Source organism: Bufo bufo, chromosome 6 (assembly GCF_905171765.1).
Source record: "Bufo bufo chromosome 6, aBufBuf1.1, whole genome shotgun sequence".
NCBI classification, from domain to species: domain Eukaryota; kingdom Metazoa; phylum Chordata; class Amphibia; order Anura; family Bufonidae; genus Bufo; species Bufo bufo.
Genome location: NC_053394.1, coordinates 4,169,697 through 4,189,780, shown reverse-complemented (window position 1 = coordinate 4,189,780; position 20,084 = coordinate 4,169,697). Strand labels below are relative to the sequence as shown.

Sequence of the window (20,084 nt, the reverse complement as noted above, 5' to 3'; positions counted from 1 at the left end):
AAGTTTAGGACCACACCTCCAAAAGAAAACTAAACCCCCCAAAACAGAAATCCAACCTCCAAACATGAACGCAGTAATGAGTAGCTCCGCCGTTATTGTTTCGGCATGCTTGATGCAAACGTTTCCATGAGGTGAGTGGGAACATTTCTGGTGAAGACGGCCGCACGAAGGCCATCTACTGTCTGGAACTGTTGTCCATTTTTGTAAACTTCCCTTGCCATCCATCCCCAAAGGTTCTCAATTGGATTTAGATCAGGGGAACATGCAGGATGGGCCAAAAGAGTGATGTTATTCTCCTGGAAGAAGTCCCTTGTCCTGCGGGCATTGTGTACTGTAGCGTTGTCCTGTTACCACACAGACGAGGGCCCTCAGTCATGAGGAATGCTCTCTGCAACATCTGGACATGGCCAGCGGACGTTTGACGCCCCTGCACTTCCTGAAGCTCCATTGTTCCACTGAAGCAAAAAGCCCCCCAGACCATTATGGCGCCCCCTCCACTGTGGCGCCTAGAAAACATCTCAGGTGGGATCTGCTTCTCATGCCAGTAACGGTGGAAACCATCAAGGTTACATTTTTTTTCTCATCCACCTTTGAATGTCCCATGTTTGGTGCTCTCTTGCAAAGTCCAAACGAGCAGTTCTGTGGCGTTCAAGGAGACGAGGTCTTTGAAGACGTTTTTTGTTTTTGAAGCCCTTCAGACTCAGATGCCGTCTGATGGTTATGGGGCTGCAGTCAGCACCAGTAAGGGCCTTAATTTGGGTCGAGGATCGTCCAGTGTCTTGACGGACAGCCAATTGGATCCTCCGGCTCAGTGCTGAGGACATTTTTTTGGGTCTTCCACTTGACTTTTTTGTTCCATAACCCTCAGGATCATTTAAGAAATTCCAAATGACTGTCTTACTGCGTCCCACCTCAGCAGCGATGGCGGCTGTGAGAGACCCTGCTTATGCAGCTCAACAACCCGACCACGTTCAAAAAGGGAGAGTTTTTTTGCCTTCGCCATCACAACGTGTGACTACCTGACAGACAAGGACAATGAATACACATCTTTGCACAGATTTGGCCTTTTAAAAGGCATGTGGTCCTAAACTTTGGATCAGCTGAAAAACATTTAATCGTTATTTTCAATTAATTGAATGCTCAAAAAATGTTCTGTCTCAGATATATTGGGCAGACTAGATGTGCCAAATGGTTCTTATCTGCCGACACATTCGATGTTTCTAGGTTTCCATGTCTCACTCCCATTTCTTCTTGTTGCATGTTGAAGCTCTACTTGGAACCTTGTTCAGATCCGACAATGTAAAATATGATTTTTTGCCATTTTTCAAGTGGTCTTAAACTTTTGATCAGGACTGTATAACGTTGAAACCAGCTTTACTTGAATACACTTGCATCAGAGGAACAATCTTCCAAACTTTGTCTTGGTCACCAGCAGGCTTTGGCTTAATTTCTGGCAGGCAAACACATTCAGCTCTGCCACATCTGTCACTTTCTCTGCTCTGCTGTGCTATCAGAATAAATAGAAACTTTTCCTTTCTGTTGTACTTATCTTGGTAGTCTGACTCTGTCTTTATCTCTTTATCTCTGTCTTGATATCTATAGCTTTTTCTTTCTCTTTGTCGTTATCTTTAGTCCTGTCTTTATTCAGGGAATCTTTACACTTGACTCTGGAGACATTCAGTTTAGGCCTCAGGGCCCAGGAGAGCAGATGGTGCTCTGCAGGCTGGGACACAACCTTTCCCTTGAAGGGGGTCAGCTAGACTAACTTACACTCACTAAACTTATCCCTCTCTGGAGAGGGCCAGAATGGAAAGGAGGTTCCATTCCACACAAACTAGCTCTGCCATCTGCTGGTGAAACAGGAACATTACACTTGAACATAACATTTACCTAGAATTACAATACACATTATGCAGGATCTGGAATAAATACACATGATGATGACATTAGATCAACCATAAGAGATAGTGATGGGGCAAAAAGAGTGGCAATGCCCCCTAGCGGGGCGTTACTTATACACTACTCACAAAAAGTTTGGGACATTTGGCTCGTGGGTGAAATTACAGGATAAACCCTAACCTTTACAGGTGAACTTAATGTGACCTTCTCTAAACTTTTGAATGCACATGTCCAACTGTTCAATGTTTCAGTACTTTCTGCACAACTTGCTGTTCTTCAACAAGGAGCTTAACGGCAAAATTGACCACAGGAGTTTGATCCATGAATCCCCCAATAAATTCCTGGTTGAATTAGAATTGGTATTAAACAGTCCTCCTCATCATGCTGTTCACATTCTGACATCATGAGACCAAGACGACACCTAACAATTGATGAACAGGACCTCGCTATTGTGAGGCTTCAAGCAGGATGTTTTTATATGGAAGTGGCCCCTGAGCTTACAGAGTCACGGAGAGTCATCAGCAGGTTGTATCAGAGATACAGAGACTGGAAGAGTCACAGAAAGGCAGAGAAGTGGACGTCCTTTGGCCACATCCCACATTGATGACCTCCTGATTGTGAACAATGCCCTGTGGAACCATATGATGCATGCTGCACGACTCCATTTAAGGGAGGTGAGAGGCATGCAAGTGTCACGTCAGACCATTGGAAACGGTTTACATCAGCGTGGTCTGCGTGCTGGACGACCTACAAGGTACCTGACCGCACCACCAGGCTCAGGCGTCATCATCTTGCATGGGCCAGGGAGGATCCATCATTAGAGAATGGCTGCTGGAGACTGGGGGACCTCACATGGAGCGGCCGGCACTTTCTACAGACCTGAATCCCACTGAGTCGCTGCTTCTACTTAATGCACACCTTTCCTGATATAATATCACTGGAGATGGAACTTTTTCCAGAAATTTCATGTGAAAACCAAATATCCCGCTTTGTGCGTAGTGTACATTGTGCGCACTTGTTTTGATTGGAATGACCACATTGGAATGACCACAACTCCTATTTTGTACTTATGTATTGAGAGACATTTATTCTTCTATCTCTGGCCTGGTCATTGACCCCTGCACCGTGCACTGGCCATTGCACTCTACAAACTCTGCCTTGCACCTATACAAGCACATAGCATCATAAGCACTCAGACTACGATCAAGCAGGAGCCCTAGAAATAGGATAGCCCTAGGGGCATAGAGGCATGTCTAGCGGTCACCGCTCTGTCACCAAAGGGTACACTGACCAAAAGTAGCCTCTGAGAGCCTTTTATAGGGCAGCTGGGGAAGCAGTTTTATGCCCTTTTGTGGAAAGACCCAGAATCTGACCAGACCTGTAATCAGCATCCGACATTTCTATCTGAGGACGGAATGTCTTCCTAATGAGTATCACATATGATAAGATTAGATACACGGCTCAGCAGACAGTATCACACAGGATAGGATTAGATACACAGCTCAGCAGACAGTATCACACAGGATAGGATTAGATACACAGCTCAGCAGACAGTATCACACAGGTCAGGATTAGATACAGAGCTCAGCAGACAGTATCACACAGGATAGGATTAGATACACAGCTCAGCAGACAGTATCACACAGGATAGGATTAGATACACAGCTCAGCAGACTGTATGACACAGGACAGGATTAGATACAGAGCTCAGCAGACAGTATCACACAGGACAGGATTAGATACACAGCTCAGCAGACACTATCACACAGGACAGGATTAGATACACAGCTCAGCAGACAGTATCACACAGGAGAGGATTAGATACACAGCTCAGCAGACAGTATCACAGAGGATAGGATTAGATACACAGCTCAGCAGACAGTATCACACAGGATAGGATTAGATACAGAGCTCAGCAGACAGTATCACACAGGATAGGATTAGATACAGAGCTCAGCAGACAGTATCACACAGGATAGGATTAGATACACAGCTCAGCAGACAGTATCACACAGGACAGGATTAGATACACAGCTCAGCAGACAGTATCACACAGGACAGGATTAGATACACAGCTCAGCAGACAGTATCACACAGGACAGGATTAGATACACAGCTCAGCAGACAGTATCACACAGGATAGGATTAGATACACAGCTCAGCAGACAGTATCACACAGGATAGGATTAGATACACAGCTCAGCAGGCAGTATCACACAGGATAGGATTAGATACACAGCTCAGCAGGCAGTATCACACAGGATAGGATTAGATACACAGCTCAGCAGGCAGTATCACACAGGATAGGATTAGATACACAGCTCAGCAGGCAGTATCACACAGGATAGGATTAGATACACAGCTCAGCAGACAGTATCACACAGGATAGGATTAGATACACAGCTCAGCAGACAGTATCACACAGGATAGGATTAGATACAAAGCTCAGCAGACAGTATCACACAGGATAGGATTAGATACACAGCTCAGCAGACAGTATCACACAGGATAGGATTAGATACACAGCTCAGCAGACAGTATCACACAGGATAGGATTAGATACACAGCTCAGCAGACAGTATCACACAGGATAGGATTAGATACAGAGCTCAGCAGACAGTATCACACAGGATAGGATTAGATACAGAGCTCAGCAGACAGTATCACACAGGATAGGATTAGATACAGAGCTCAGCAGACAGTATCACACAGGATAGGATTAGATACAGAGCTCAGCAGACAGTATCACACAGGATAGGATTAGATACACAGCTCAGCAGACAGTATCACACAGGATAGGATTAGATACAGAGCTCAGCAGACAGTATCACACAGGACAGGATTAGATACACAGCTCAGAAGACAGTATCACACAGGATAGGATTAGATACACAGCTCAGCAGACAGTATCACACAGGATAGGATTAGATACAGAGCTCAGCAGACAGTATCACACAGGATAGGATTAGATACACAGCTCAGCAGACAGTATCACACAGGATAGGATTAGATACACAGCTCAGCAGACAGTATCACACAGGATGGGATTAGATACAAAGCTCAGCAGACAGTTTCACACAGGATAGGATTAGATACACAGCTCAGCAGACAGTATCACACATGATAGGATTAGATACACAGCTCAGCAGACAGTATCACACAGGATAGGATTAGATACACAGCTCAGCAGACAGTATCACACAGGATAGGATTAGATACACAGCTCAGCAGACAGTATCACACAGGATAGGATTAGATACACAGCTCAGCAGGCAGTATCACACAGGATAGGATTAGATACACAGCTCAGCAGACAGTATCACACAGGATAGGATTAGATACACAGCTCAGCAGACAGTATCACACAGGATAGGATTAGATACACAGCTCAGCAGACAGTATCACACAGGATAGGATTAGATACAGCAGACGTCTGATGTCTTTCCGGCGGGGGGTTGCTCCTGCTCTGGATCCCCCTCCCCCTCCGATAACAGGTGATAATTGTCGGTGTGCTGTGTACATTATACGGCGCGTCCTCCCTGCGCCCCCGCCGCCTGCAGGCTCCTGAGGACTGAAGAGCTGACACTCTGTCGGAGCAGCTGTATCTGAGGCCGCCCGGACGCGTCCTGTCAGGTGAGCGCGCGCCTCGCCGCCCGCTGTGGGTAACATATGTTTGGCTGTGGGTTCCATATGGCGGTGACCAGGGGCAGACTGGGAACTTAAAGTGGCCCTGAAAAATTACTAACAGTGGCCCCGTTATGTAGTCGGGTCCAAATTGATGGAAGGCGGGGCCAGCAGTACCGTACCACGTTATACCACGGAGCCAAGTGCCACCGTCCGTCACAAAATACATCCCCAAAACTTCCACTGGGAGGACTCAGGCGGCCCCCCGGGAAACTTCCCTGTGAGGTCTATGGCCGATCCGCCCCGGGCGGTGCACAGATGGTCGCCTCATCTTCCTTCATCACCCTCAGTAACAGCTGTCATTGGACTCCACATGGCGGTCGACCGGTGACTGGTCCGTCAAGAGGTAATACCTCTGCTAGCCCAGCCTTATATCATTCTTCATATCTGTGGGTGGGGCTGCAGGGTGATTGACAGCTCGGCGCTGAGAGGTCCGTACGCGGTTATGTGTAAGTGCAACATCCGTAAAGTGAGCGGACCCTAAAGACAGCGGACGAAGATGGTGGCGGCCATCGCCTTCTGTACAATGAGCAGATCCAGGGTGGAAGGGAAGACCCCCGCATTGAGAATCGGTAGGTGGGGGTCCTGGAGGCTTCAGGGCCAGCAGACGCCACAGAGCAATAGCTGACCTTGTGATCTATTCTGTGGATACTGTCCCTTTAAATCTTTCCCGCTTCCTCTTTCCTTCCCTCCCTTTGTAATGAATGAACTTTTATATCAAATCTCCAGAAAAAAGGAACCGAGAATAATAAGAAGATCTGTGCGCCGCGAGGCACGAGGTAAGACCGCGCCCCAACACCAGCGCCATTCTTACACTGCAGGGATGGCATCAGTTAACAGACACAAAATTGTGTTCAGTGCTCAGGAAAGCTGGGTGACTGTCGGAGCGGTGATAGCGGCCATATTGGTGGTCACCCAGCTTTCCCAGAATTAGAGCAGATTTCTATTTCTAAGATCATAAAGATGATTATATCAGTATAACGTATCCGATTGTTTACTCTCCTTCTCCTCCAGATGAATACAACTCTCATCATCCTACTTTGTCTCCTGGTTGGTGTCCTGGGTGAGTAGAAACACCGTCTGTAACATTTCATCGGCTCAGAGCAAAACTGCGCCCCGGACCCCAAATCTGGGGGAGATCAGAAGTCCGTCAGCTGGGGGGCTACGTGGCTACATATAGTCATATACAGATACATAGAGTTATATATAATCACGCGGGATGGGCGAAATTCATGTTTGGTGGTAAAAGCAGAATTGCGTCATGGATTCCGTTACCACGGACCATAGCGCCATTCTGTGGCGGATTGATTTTAGAGACGTTCCGTTATTCATTCCGTCATAATAGAAGTCTCTGGACTGAAAAACGGATCCACCTCATTTCCGTTAGCAGAAGAGGACTGAGGATCAGGAGAGGACTCCCCTGCATAACGGAAATGGGACGGATCCGTTTTGCAGCCCATAGACTTCTATTATGACGGAATGAATAACGGAACGTCTCTAAAATCATTCCGCCATAGAATGGCGCTATGGTCCGTGGTAACGGAATCCATAACGCAATTATATATACACTAAGGGTCCATCGAGAGCAATATATAATTCTACAGCATTAATCCAGTAATAGGCTCTCTCTGGTAGAGATTCCCATAGTCTCACTGCTCTTACAGTAAAGAGTCCATAGTCTCACTGCTCTTACAGTAAAGAGTCCATAGTCTCACTGCTCTTACAGTATAGAGTCCATAGTCTCACTGCTCTTACAGTAAAGAGTCCATAGTCTCACTGCTCTTACAGTAAAGAGTCCATAGTCTCACTGCTCTTACAGTATAGAGTCTATAGTCTCACTGCTCTTACCGTAAAGAGTCCATAGTCTCACTGCTCTTACAGTAAAGAGTCCATAGTCTCACTGCTCTTACAGTAAAGAGTCCACAGTCTCACCGCTCTTACAGTAAAGAGTCCATAGTCTCACTGCTCTTACAGTAAAGAGTCCATAGTCTCACTGCTCTTACAGTATAGAGTCCATAGTCTCACTGCTCTTACAGTGAAGAGTCCATAGTCTCACTGCTCTTACAGTAAAGAATCCATAGTCTCACTGCTCTTACAGTAAAGAGTCCATAGTCTCACTGCTCTTACAGTGAAGAGTCCATAGTCTCACTGCTCTTACAGTAAAGAGTCCATAGTCTCACTGCTCTTACAGTAAAGAGTCCATAGTCTCACTGCTCTTACAGTATAGAGTCCATAGTCTCAGTGCTCTTACAGTAAAGATTCCATAGTCTCACTGCTCTTACAGTATAGAGTCCATAGTCTCACTGCTCTTACAGTATAGAGTCCACAGTCTCACTGCTCTTACCGTAAAGAGTCCATAGTCTCACTGCTCTTACAGTATAGAGTCCATAGTCTCACTGCTCTTACAGTAAAGAGTCCATAGTCTCACTGCTCTTACAGTATAGAGTCCATAGTCTCACTGCTCTTACAGTATAGAGTCCATAGTCTCAGTGCTCTTACAGTATAGAGTCCATAGTCTCAGTGCTCTTACAGTAAAGATTCCATAGTCTCACTGCTCTTACAGTATAGAGTCCATAGTCTCACTGCTCTTACAGTATAGAGTCCACAGTCTCACCGCTCTTACAGTAAAGAGTCCATAGTCTCACTGCTCTTACAGTAAAGAGTCCACAGTCTCACTGCTCTTACAGTAAAGAGTCCACAGTCTCTCTGCTCTTACAGTATAGAGTCCATAGTCTCACTGCTCTTACAGTACAGAGTCCATAGTCTCACTGCTCTTACATTATAGAGTCCATAGTCTCAATGCTCTTACAGTAAAAACTCCTGTCTATTATGATGATTGTGAAGAATTCGTTCCTCTGAAAATAGAGTGCGCCCTCTAGTGCTGGTTACATATACAGATCATGTAACGCACCTAGTTGATCAGTTAGGATCTCAACTGCGGAAGCAATGGACATGCACTATTATCCCACTGCCCTTGTTCTTGGCTGTGGGATTCGCGGTTACTCAGTATGTACCCCAGGCGTCTCTCTCAGTCTTGAGCGGAGAGTTTGGGGTAACAAAATCATTTACCGCTATTCATCTAATTAGTTACTGCTGGAAAGGGAGGTCTCCCAGTATTACAGGAGTCACAAGTTAGTATAAGCTTGTGCACAGTTCAGAGTTAGTATATAGTATGCCCTCAGTTTAGTATGTAGTATGCCATAGGTTCAGAGTTAGTATAGCATGTCCTCAGTTTAGTATATAATATGCAGCAGGTTCAGAGTTAGTATAGCATGTCCTCAGTTTAGTATGTAATATGCAGCAGATTCAGAGTTAGTATAGCATGTCCTCAGTTTAGTATATAATATGCAGTAGGTTCAGAGTTAGTATAGCATGTCCTCAGTTTAGTATATAACATGTAGCAGGTTCAGAGTTAGTATAGCATGTCCTCAGTTTAGTATATAATATGCAGTAGGTTCAGAGTTAGTATAGCATGTCCTCAGTTTAGTATATAGTATGCAGTAGGTTCAGAGCATGTCCACAGTTTAGTATATAATATGCAGTAGGTTCAGAGCATGTCCTCAGTTTAGTATATAGTATGCAGTAGGTTCAGAGCATGTCCACAGTTTAGTATATAGTATGCAGTAGGTTCAGAGCATGTCCACAGTTTAGTATATAGTATGCAGTAGGTTCAGAGCATGTCCACAGTTTAGTATATAGTATGCAGTAGGTTCAGAGCATGTCCACAGTTTAGTATATAATATGCAGTAGGTTCAGAGCATGTCCTCAGTTTAGTATATAGTATGCAGTAGGTTCAGAGCATGTCCTCAGTTTAGTATATAGTATGCAGTAGGTTCAGAGCATGTCCTCAGTTTAGTATATAGTATGCAGTAGGTTCAGAGCATGTCCACAGTTTAGTATATAATATGCAGCAGGTTCAGAGTTAGTATAGCTTGTCCTCAGTTTAGTATATAATATGCAGTAGGTTCAGAGCATGTCCTCAGTTTAGTATCTAATATGCAGCAGGTTCAGAGCATGTCCACAGTTTAGTATATAGTATGCAGTAGGTTCAGAGCATGTCCACAGTTTAGTATATAGTATGCAGTAGGTTCAGAGCATGTCCTCAGTTTAGTATATAGTATGCAGTAGGTTCAGAGTTAGTATAGCATGTCCACAGTTTAGTATGTAGTATGCAGTAGGTTCAGAGTTAGTATAGCTTGTCCTCAGTTTAGTATATAATACGCAGTAGGTTCAGAGTTAGTATAGCATGTCCTCAGTTTAGTATATAATACGCAGTAGGTTCAGAGTTAGTATAGCATGTCCACAGTTTAGTATGTAGTATGCCATAGGTTCAGAGTTAGTATAGCATGTCCTCAGTTTAGTATATAATATGCAGCAGGTTCAGAGTTAGTATAGCATGTCCTCAGTTTAGTATCTAATATGCAGCAGGTTCAGAGCATGTCCACAGTTTAGTATATAGTATGCAGTAGGTTCAGAGTTAGTATAGCATGTCCACAGTTTAGTATATAGTATGCAGTAGGTTCAGAGCATGTCCACAGTTTAGTATATAGTATGCAGTAGGTTCAGAGCATGTCCACAGTTTAGTATATAGTATGCAGTAGGTTCAGAGCATGTCCACAGTTTAGTATATAGTATGCAGTAGGTTCAGAGCATGTCCACAGTTTAGTATATAGTATGCAGTAGGTTCAGAGCATGTCCACAGTTTAGTATATAATATGCAGTAGGTTCAGAGCATGTCCACAGTTTAGTATATAATATGCAGTAGGTTCAGAGCATGTCCACAGTTTAGTATATAATATGCAGTAGGTTCAGAGCATGTCCACAGTTTAGTATATAGTATGCAGTAGGTTCAGAGCATGTCCTTAGTTTAGTATATAATATGCAGTAGGTTCAGAACATGTCCACAGTTTAGTATATAATATGCAGTAGGTTCAGAGCATGTCCACAGTTTAGTATATAGTATGCAGTAGGTTCAGAGCATGTCCTCAGTTTAGTATATAGTATGCAGCAGGTTCAGAACATGTCCACAGTTTAGTATATAGTATGTAGCAGGTTCAGAGTTAGTATAGCATGTCTACAGTTTAGTATATAATATGCAGCAGGTTCAGAGTTAGTATAGCATGTCCTCAGTTTAGTATATAATATGTAGCAGGTTCAGAGTTAGTATAGCATGTCCTCAGTTTAGTATATAATATGCAGCAGGTTCAGAGTTAGTATAGCATGTCCTCAGTTTAGTATATAATATGCAGCAGGTTCAGAGTTAGTATAGCATGTCCTCAGTTTAGTATATAATATGCAGCAGGTTCAGAGTTAGTATAGCATGTCCTCAGTTTAGTATATAATATGCAGCAGGTTCAGAGCATGTCCACAGTTTAGTATATAGTATGCAGTAGGTTCAGAACATGTCCACAGTTTAGTATATAGTATGCAGTAGGTTCAGAGCATGTCCACAGTTTAGTATATAGTATGCAGCAGGTTCAGAACATGTCCACAGTTTAGTATATAATATGCAGCAGGTTCAGAGTTAGTATAGCATGTCCTCAGTTTAGTATATAATATGCAGCAGGTTCAGAGTTAGTATAGCATGTCCTCAGTTTAGTATATAATATGCAGCAGGTTCAGAGTTAGTATAGCATATCCTCAGTTTAGTATATAGTATGCAGTAGGTTCAGAGCATGTCCACAGTTTAGTATATAATATGCAGCAGGTTCAGAGTTAGTATAGCATGTCCTCAGTTTAGTATATAATATGTAGCAGGTTCAGAGTTAGTATAGCATGTCCTCAGTTTAGTATATAATATGTAGCAGGTTCAGAGTTAGTATAGCATGTCCTCAGTTTAGTATATAATATGCAGCAGGTTCAGAGTTAGTATAGCATGTCCTCAGTTTAGTATATAATATGCAGCAGGTTCAGAGTTAGTATAGCATGTCCTCAGTTTAGTATATAATATGCAGCAGGTTCAGAGTTAGTATAGCATGTCCTCAGTTTAGTATATAATATGCAGTAGGTTTAGAGTTAGTATAGCATGTCCTCAGTTTAGTATATAATATGCAGCAGGTTCAGAGCATGTCCACAGTTTAGTATATAGTATGCAGTAGGTTCAGAGCATGTCCACAGTTTAGTATATAGTATGCAGTAGGTTCAGAGCATGTCCACAGTTTAGTATATAGTATGCAGTAGGTTCAGAGCATGTCCACAGTTTAGTATATAGTATGCAGTAGGTTCAGAGCATGTCCACAGTTTAGTATATAGTATGCAGTAGGTTCAGAGCATGTCCACAGTTTAGTATATAATATGCAGTAGGTTCAGAGCATGTCCACAGTTTAGTATATAGTATGCAGTAGGTTCAGAGCATGTCCACAGTTTAGTATATAGTATGCAGTAGGTTCAGAGCATGTCCACAGTTTAGTATATAGTATGCAGTAGGTTCAGAGCATGTCCACAGTTTAGTATATAGTATGCAGTAGGTTCAGAGCATGTCCACAGTTTAGTATATAGTATGCAGTAGGTTCAGAGCATGTCCACAGTTTAGTATATAGTATGCAGTAGGTTCAGAGCATGTCCACAGTTTAGTATATAGTATGCAGTAGGTTCAGAGCATGTCCACAGTTTAGTATATAGTATGCAGCAGGTTCAGAGCATGTCCACAGTTTAGTATATAGTATGCAGCAGGTTCAGAGCATGTCCACAGTTTAGTATATAGTATGCAGTAGGTTCAGAGCATGTCCACAGTTTAGTATATAGTATGCAGTAGGTTCAGAGCATGTCCACAGTTTAGTATATAGTATGCAGTAGGTTCAGAGCATGTCCACAGTTTAGTATATAGTATGCAGTAGGTTCAGAGCATGTCCACAGTTTAGTATATAATATGCAGTAGGTTCAGAGCATGTCCACAGTTTAGTATATAGTATGCAGTAGGTTCAGAGCATGTCCACAGTTTAGTATATAGTATGCAGTAGGTTCAGAGCATGTCCACAGTTTAGTATATAGTATGCAGTAGGTTCAGAGCATGTCCACAGTTTAGTATATAGTATGCAGTAGGTTCAGAGCATGTCCACAGTTTAGTATATAGTATGCAGTAGGTTCAGAGCATGTCCACAGTTTAGTATATAGTATGCAGTAGGTTCAGAGCATGTCCACAGTTTAGTATATAGTATGCAGTAGGTTCAGAGCATGTCCACAGTTTAGTATATAGTATGCAGTAGGTTCAGAGCATGTCCACAGTTTAGTATATAGTATGCAGTAGGTTCAGAGCATGTCCACAGTTTAGTATATAGTATGCAGTAGGTTCAGAGCATGTCCACAGTTTAGTATATAGTATGCAGTAGGTTCAGAGCATGTCCACAGTTTAGTATATAGTATGCAGTAGGTTCAGAGCATGTCCACAGTTTAGTATATAGTATGCAGTAGGTTCAGAGCATGTCCACAGTTTAGTATATAATATGCAGTAGGTTCAGAGCATGTCCACAGTTTAGTATATAATATGCAGTAGGTTCAGAGCATGTCCACAGTTTAGTATATAGTATGCAGTAGGTTCAGAGCATGTCCACAGTTTAGTATATAGTATGCAGTAGGTTCAGAGCATGTCCACAGTTTAGTATATAGTATGCAGTAGGTTCAGAGCATGTCCACAGTTTAGTATATAGTATGCAGTAGGTTCAGAGCATGTCCACAGTTTAGTATATAGTATGCAGTAGGTTCAGAGCATGTCCACAGTTTAGTATATAGTATGCAGTAGGTTCAGAGCATGTCCACAGTTTAGTATATAGTATGCAGTAGGTTCAGAGCATGTCCACAGTTTAGTATATAGTATGCAGTAGGTTCAGAGCATGTCCACAGTTTAGTATATAGTATGCAGTAGGTTCAGAGCATGTCCACAGTTTAGTATATATTATGCAGTAGGTTCAGAGCATGTCCACAGTTTAGTATATAGTATGCAGTAGGTTCAGAGCATGTCCACAGTTTAGTATATAGTATGCAGTAGGTTCAGAGCATGTCCACAGTTTAGTATATAGTATGCAGTAGGTTCAGAGCATGTCCACAGTTTAGTATATAGTATGCAGTAGGTTCAGAGCATGTCCTCAGTTTAGTATATAGTATGCAGTAGGTTCAGAGCATGTCCACAGTTTAGTATATAGTATGCAGTAGGTTCAGAGCATGTCCACAGTTTAGTATATAGTATGCAGTAGGTTCAGAGCATGTCCACAGTTTAGTATATAGTATGCAGTAGGTTCAGAGCATGTCCACAGTTTAGTATATAGTATGCAGTAGGTTCAGAGCATGTCCTCAGTTTAGTATATAGTATGCAGTAGGTTCAGAGCATGTCCACAGTTTAGTATATAGTATGCAGTAGGTTCAGAGCATGTCCACAGTTTAGTATATAATATGCAGTAGGTTCAGAGCATGTCCTCAGTTTAGTATATAGTATGCAGTAGGTTCAGAACATGTCCACAGTTTAGTATATAGTATGCAGTAGGTTCAGAGCATGTCCACAGTTTAGTATATAGTATGCAGTAGGTTCAGAACATGTCCACAGTTTAGTATATAGTATGCAGTAGGTTCAGAGCATGTCCACAGTTTAGTATATAGTATGCAGTAGGTTCAGAGCATGTCCACAGTTTAGTATATAGTATGCAGTAGGTTCAGAGCATGTCCACAGTTTAGTATATAGTATGCAGTAGGTTCAGAGCATGTCCACAGTTTAGTATATAGTATGCAGTAGGTTCAGAGCATGTCCACAGTTTAGTATATAGTATGCAGTAGGTTCAGAGCATGTCCACAGTTTAGTATATAGTATGCAGTAGGTTCAGAGCATGTCCACAGTTTAGTATATAGTATGCAGTAGGTTCAGAACATGTCCACAGTTTAGTATATAGTATGCAGTAGGTTCAGAGCATGTCCACAGTTTAGTATATAGTATGCAGTAGGTTCAGAGCATGTCCACAGTTTAGTATATAGTATGCAGTAGGTTCAGAGCATGTCCACAGTTTAGTATATAGTATGCAGTAGGTTCAGAACATGTCCTCAGTTTAGTATATAGTATGCAGTAGGTTCAGAGCATGTCCACAGTTTAGTATATAGTATGCAGTAGGTTCAGAGCATGTCCACAGTTTAGTATATAGTATGCAGTAGGTTCAGAGCATGTCCACAGTTTAGTATATAGTATGCAGTAGGTTCAGAGCATGTCCTCAGTTTAGTATATAGTATGCAGTAGGTTCAGAGCATGTCCACAGTTTAGTATATAGTATGCAGTAGGTTCAGAACATGTCCTCAGTTTAGTATATAGTATGCAGTAGGTTCAGAGCATGTCCACAGTGTAGTATATAGTATGCAGTAGGTTCAGAGCATGTCCACAGTTTAGTATATAGTATGCAGTAGGTTCAGAACATGTCCTCAGTTTAGTATATAGTATGCAGTAGGTTTAGAGTTAGTATAGCATGTCCTCAGTTTAGTATATAGTATGCAGTAGGTTCAGAGCATGTCCACAGTTTAGTATATAGTATGCAGTAGGTTCAGAGCATGTCCACAGTTTAGTATATAGTATGCAGTAGGTTCAGAACATGTCCTCAGTTTAGTATATAGTATGCAGTAGGTTCAGAGCATGTCCACAGTTTAGTATATAATATGCAGTAGGTTCAGAGCATGTCCTCAGTTTAGTATATAGTATGCAGTAGGTTCAGAACATGTCCACAGTTTAGTATATAGTATGCAGTAGGTTCAGAGCATGTCCACAGTTTAGTATATAGTATGCAGTAGGTTCAGAGCATGTCCACAGTTTAGTATATAGTATGCAGTAGGTTCAGAGCATGTCCACAGTTTAGTATATAATATGCAGTAGGTTCAGAGCATGTCCTCAGTTTAGTATATAGTATGCAGTAGGTTCAGAGCATGTCCACAGTTTAGTATATAATATGCAGTAGGTTCAGAGCATGTCCACAGTTTAGTATATAATATGCAGTAGGTTCAGAGCATGTCCACAGTTTAGTATATAGTATGCAGTAGGTTCAGAGCATGTCCACAGTTTAGTATATAATATGCAGTAGGTTCAGAGCATGTCCACAGTTTAGTATATAATATGCAGTAGGTTCAGAGCATGTCCACAGTTTAGTATATAATATGCAGTAGGTTCAGAGCATGTCCACAGTTTAGTATATAGTATGCAGTAGGTTCAGAGCATGTCCACAGTTTAGTATATAGTATGCAGTAGGTTCAGAGCATGTCCTCAGTTTAGTATATAATATGCAGTAGGTTCAGAGCATGTCCACAGTTTAGTATATAGTATGCAGTAGGTTCAGAGCATGTCCTCAGTTTAGTATATAGTATGCAGTAGGTTCAGAGCATGTCCTCAGTTTAGTATATAATATGCAGTAGGTTCAGAGCATGTCCTCAGTTTAGTATATAGTATGCAGTAGGTTCAGAGCATGTCCACAGTTTAGTATATAGTATGCAGTAGGTTCAGAGCATGTCCACAGTTTAGTATATAATATGCAGTAGGTTCAGAGCATGTCCACAGTTTAGTATATAGTATGCAGTAGGTTCAGAGCATGTCCACAGTTTAGTATATAATATGCAGTAGGTTCAGAGCATGTCCACAGTTTAGTATATAATATGCAGTAGGTTCAGAGCATGTCCACAGTTTAGTATATAGTATGCAGTAGGTTCAGAGCATGTCCACAGTTTAGTATATAGTATGCAGTAGGTTCAGAGCATGTCCTCAGTTTAGTATATAATATGCAGTAGGTTCAGAGCATGTCCACAGTTTAGTATATAATATGCAGTAGGTTCAGAGCATGTCCACAGTTTAGTATATAATATGCAGTAGGTTCAGAGCATGTCCACAGTTTAGTATATAGTATGCAGTAGGTTCAGAGCATGTCCACAGTTTAGTATATAGTATGCAGTAGGTTCAGAACATGTCCACAGTTTAGTATATAATATGCAGTAGGTTCAGAACATGTCCACAGTTTAGTATATAGTATGCAGTAGGTTCAGAGCATGTCCACAGTTTAGTATATAATATGCAGTAGGTTCAGAACATGTCCACAGTTTAGTATATAGTATGCAGTAGGTTCAGAGCATGTCCTCAGTTTAGTATATAATATGCAGTAGGTTCAGAGCATGTCCTCAGTTTAGTATATAGTATGCAGTAGGTTCAGAGCATGTCCTCAGTTTAGTATATAATATGCAGTAGGTTCAGAGCATGTCCACAGTTTAGTATATAATATGCAGTAGGTTCAGAGCATGTCCACAGTTTAGTATATAATATGCAGTAGGTTCAGAGCATGTCCACAGTTTAGTATATAGTATGCAGTAGGTTCAGAGCATGTCCACAGTTTAGTATATAATATGCAGTAGGTTCAGAGCATGTCCACAGTTTAGTATATAATATGCAGTAGGTTCAGAGCATGTCCACAGTTTAGTATATAATATGCAGTAGGTTCAGAGCATGTCCACAGTTTAGTATATAGTATGCAGTAGGTTCAGAACATGTCCACAGTTTAGTATATAATATGCAGTAGGTTCAGAACATGTCCACAGTTTAGTATATAGTATGCAGTAGGTTCAGAGCATGTCCACAGTTTAGTATATAATATGCAGTAGGTTCAGAACATGTCCACAGTTTAGTATATAGTATGCAGTAGGTTCAGAGCATGTCCACAGTTTAGTATATAATATGCAGTAGGTTCAGAGCATGTCCACAGTTTAGTATATAGTATGCAGTAGGTTCAGAGCATGTCCACAGTTTAGTATATAATATGCAGTAGGTTCAGAGCATGTCCACAGTTTAGTATATAATATGCAGTAGGTTCAGAGCATGTCCACAGTTTAGTATATAATATGCAGTAGGTTCAGAGCATGTCCACAGTTTAGTATATAGTATGCAGTAGGTTCAGAACATGTCCACAGTTTAGTATATAATATGCAGTAGGTTCAGAGCATGTCCACAGTTTAGTATATAATATGCAGTAGGTTCAGAGCATGTCCACAGTTTAGTATATAATATGCAGTAGGTTCAGAGCATGTCCACAGTTTAGTATATAGTATGCAGTAGGTTCAGAACATGTCCACAGTTTAGTATATAATATGCAGTAGGTTCAGAACATGTCCACAGTTTAGTATATAGTATGCAGTAGGTTCAGAGCATGTCCACAGTTTAGTATATAGTATGCAGTAGGTTCAGAGCATGTCCTTAGTTTAGTATATAGTATGCAGTAGGTTCAGAGCATGTCCACAGTTTAGTATATAGTATGCAGTAGGTTCAGAGCATGTCCACAGTTTAGTATATAATATGCAGTAGGTTCAGAGCATGTCCACAGTTTAGTATATAATATGCAGTAGGTTCAGAACATGTCCACAGTTTAGTATATAGTATGCAGTAGGTTCAGAACATGTCCACAGTTTAGTATATAGTATGCAGTAGGTTCAGAGCATGTCCACAGTTTAGTATATAGTATGCAGTAGGTTCAGAGCATGTCCACAGTTTAGTATATAGTATGCAGTAGGTTCAGAGTTAGTATAGCATGTCCTCAGTTTAGTATATAGTATGCAGTAGGTTCAGAGCATGTCCACAGTTTAGTATATAGTATGCAGTAGGTTCAGAGCATGTCCACAGTTTAGTATATAGTATGCAGTAGGTTCAGAGCATGTCCACAGTTTAGTATATAGTATGCAGTAGGTTCAGAGCATGTCCACAGTTTAGTATATAGTATGCAGTAGGTTCAGAGCATGTCCTCAGTTTAGTATATAGTATGCAGTAGGTTCAGAGCATGTCCACAGTTTAGTATATAGTATGCAGTAGGTTCAGAGCATGTCCACAGTTTAGTATATAATATGCAGTAGGTTCAGAGCATGTCCACAGTTTAGTATATAATATGCAGTAGGTTCAGAGCATGTCCACAGTTTAGTATATAGTATGCAGTAGGTTCAGAGCATGTCCACAGTTTAGTATATAATATGCAGTAGGTTCAGAGCATGTCCACAGTTTAGTATATAATATGCAGTAGGTTCAGAGCATGTCCACAGTTTAGTATATAATATGCAGTAGGTTCAGAGCATGTCCACAGTTTAGTATATAGTATGCAGTAGGTTCAGAGTTAGTATAGCATGTCCTCAGTTTAGTATATAGTATGCAGTAGGTTCAGGGTTGGTTTGGGAGTATCGTCTCACACCAGTCAGGATCCACCCCACTCAGAGTTCCAGGACCTTAATCAGAGCAGGTAACAGGCATATACTTGCGGTTAGTTGGTCCTGGCTAGGAAGCCAGCAGTGTGGAAGCCAGTGGCAAGAAGGTAGGCAGTCCTTCACGCTGTTGTTAGGGATCCAGGTCTGGATATGTGGACGGAGTCCTCAGATGCAGTGGAGCTAGCAGGGTGCGCACTCCATTAGTGGAACACCCTGCTTAGCACCTGTCTTCTATTTAAGGGCCGGACGGTAAGTGGGCGGAGTCACAGGAGGGCCCAGCGGTCACTGCGTTCCACGCTGGAGCGCAAGTCAGCGTATCGTCACAGGGAGCCGCTGTGATCCAGGCTGTACTGTTACAGATCATTAGAAGGATCTCACTTCGTTCATGTATTTGTCCACTCTAATCTCCTCTGAAACGTCTTTTCTCCAGACTGAAGATCCTCACGTCGGATCACCCATCACCCATTCTCTCGGTCGCCCTCTCTTCACCCGCTCTACACCCGCCATGTCCTTCATATACAGAGGTGCCCAGTGCTGCACTTGCTCCCTGTTTGCACTTGGTTCATATCATGTACAGCTCAGCCTGACGCGATGCATCCCATTATTATATCTGGCTTGGCAGCAGCCGCCTGGCATTGGGCACCAATATCCCGGAGACTTCTTAAGCCTCAGTCTCTCCTGTTGTTTTACTATTTGGTGCACATTCGTACTTTCGGTTTCCTCGTCCCCGGACGCCCCGGTAATTAAATCGTCTGCATGTTCGAGACGCTCCTCGGGTGTCGCCCTCTTCTGGACATTGCAGGCTGCTCTGCACTTACCTATGCACCCCCAGCACCGCCATTCCATATGGCCACAGCTGTCCCACGACTCCTATAGACCTCAGTGTAGGGGGTGCATGCTATACGGGGAGTCACAGGGGGTCATCAGTTTCTTGGCCTTGGGCCGCCCTTATCAGACACTGCATTGCTCTGTGGGATGTGGAGATAGTTTTGTATTGTTCCCTCTCTTCTTGTCCCGCTCTGTACCCTCTGCAGAAGGTCGCATCCCCTGCAGCTCGTCTCACCTCAGGGCTCACAATGGACGTCTTATCTATAATATTCAGTCGTGACCTGGGGTTGGGACAGTGGGATTCACCTGGAGGAAACAACAGCCCTATCAGGTGTCAGGTGTCCTGAGGGATCAGGTGTCAGGTGTCCTGAGGGATCAGGTGTCAGGTGTCCTGAGGGATCAGGTGTCAGGTGTCCTGAGGGATCAGGTGTCAGGTGTCCTGAGGGATCAGGTTACTGCAGATACTGTAATCCTCAGCCATGGAGGAGGTG

At 42.5% G+C, this 20,084-nt stretch overlaps 1 protein-coding gene across 2 annotated transcripts in view; it reads left to right on the top strand.

The window, feature by feature from the left end:
- Positions 1-5,425: 5,425 nt before the first annotated feature.
- Positions 5,426-20,084, top strand: part of LOC121004007 (pancreatic lipase-related protein 2-like) — a 78,487-nt gene continuing 63,828 nt past the window's right edge. Inside the window, exons 1-2 of one of the 2 annotated variants that reach the window (XM_040436026.1) lie at positions 5,426-5,532; positions 6,598-6,646. In XM_040436026.1, coding sequence (XP_040291960.1) covers positions 6,598-6,646 — 49 coding nt within the window. In that variant the 5' untranslated portion in view covers positions 5,426-5,532. Of the gene's footprint in view, positions 5,533-6,340; positions 6,363-6,597; positions 6,647-20,084 lie in introns of those variants that run through there. The other variant, XM_040436027.1, reaches the window with a different exon arrangement.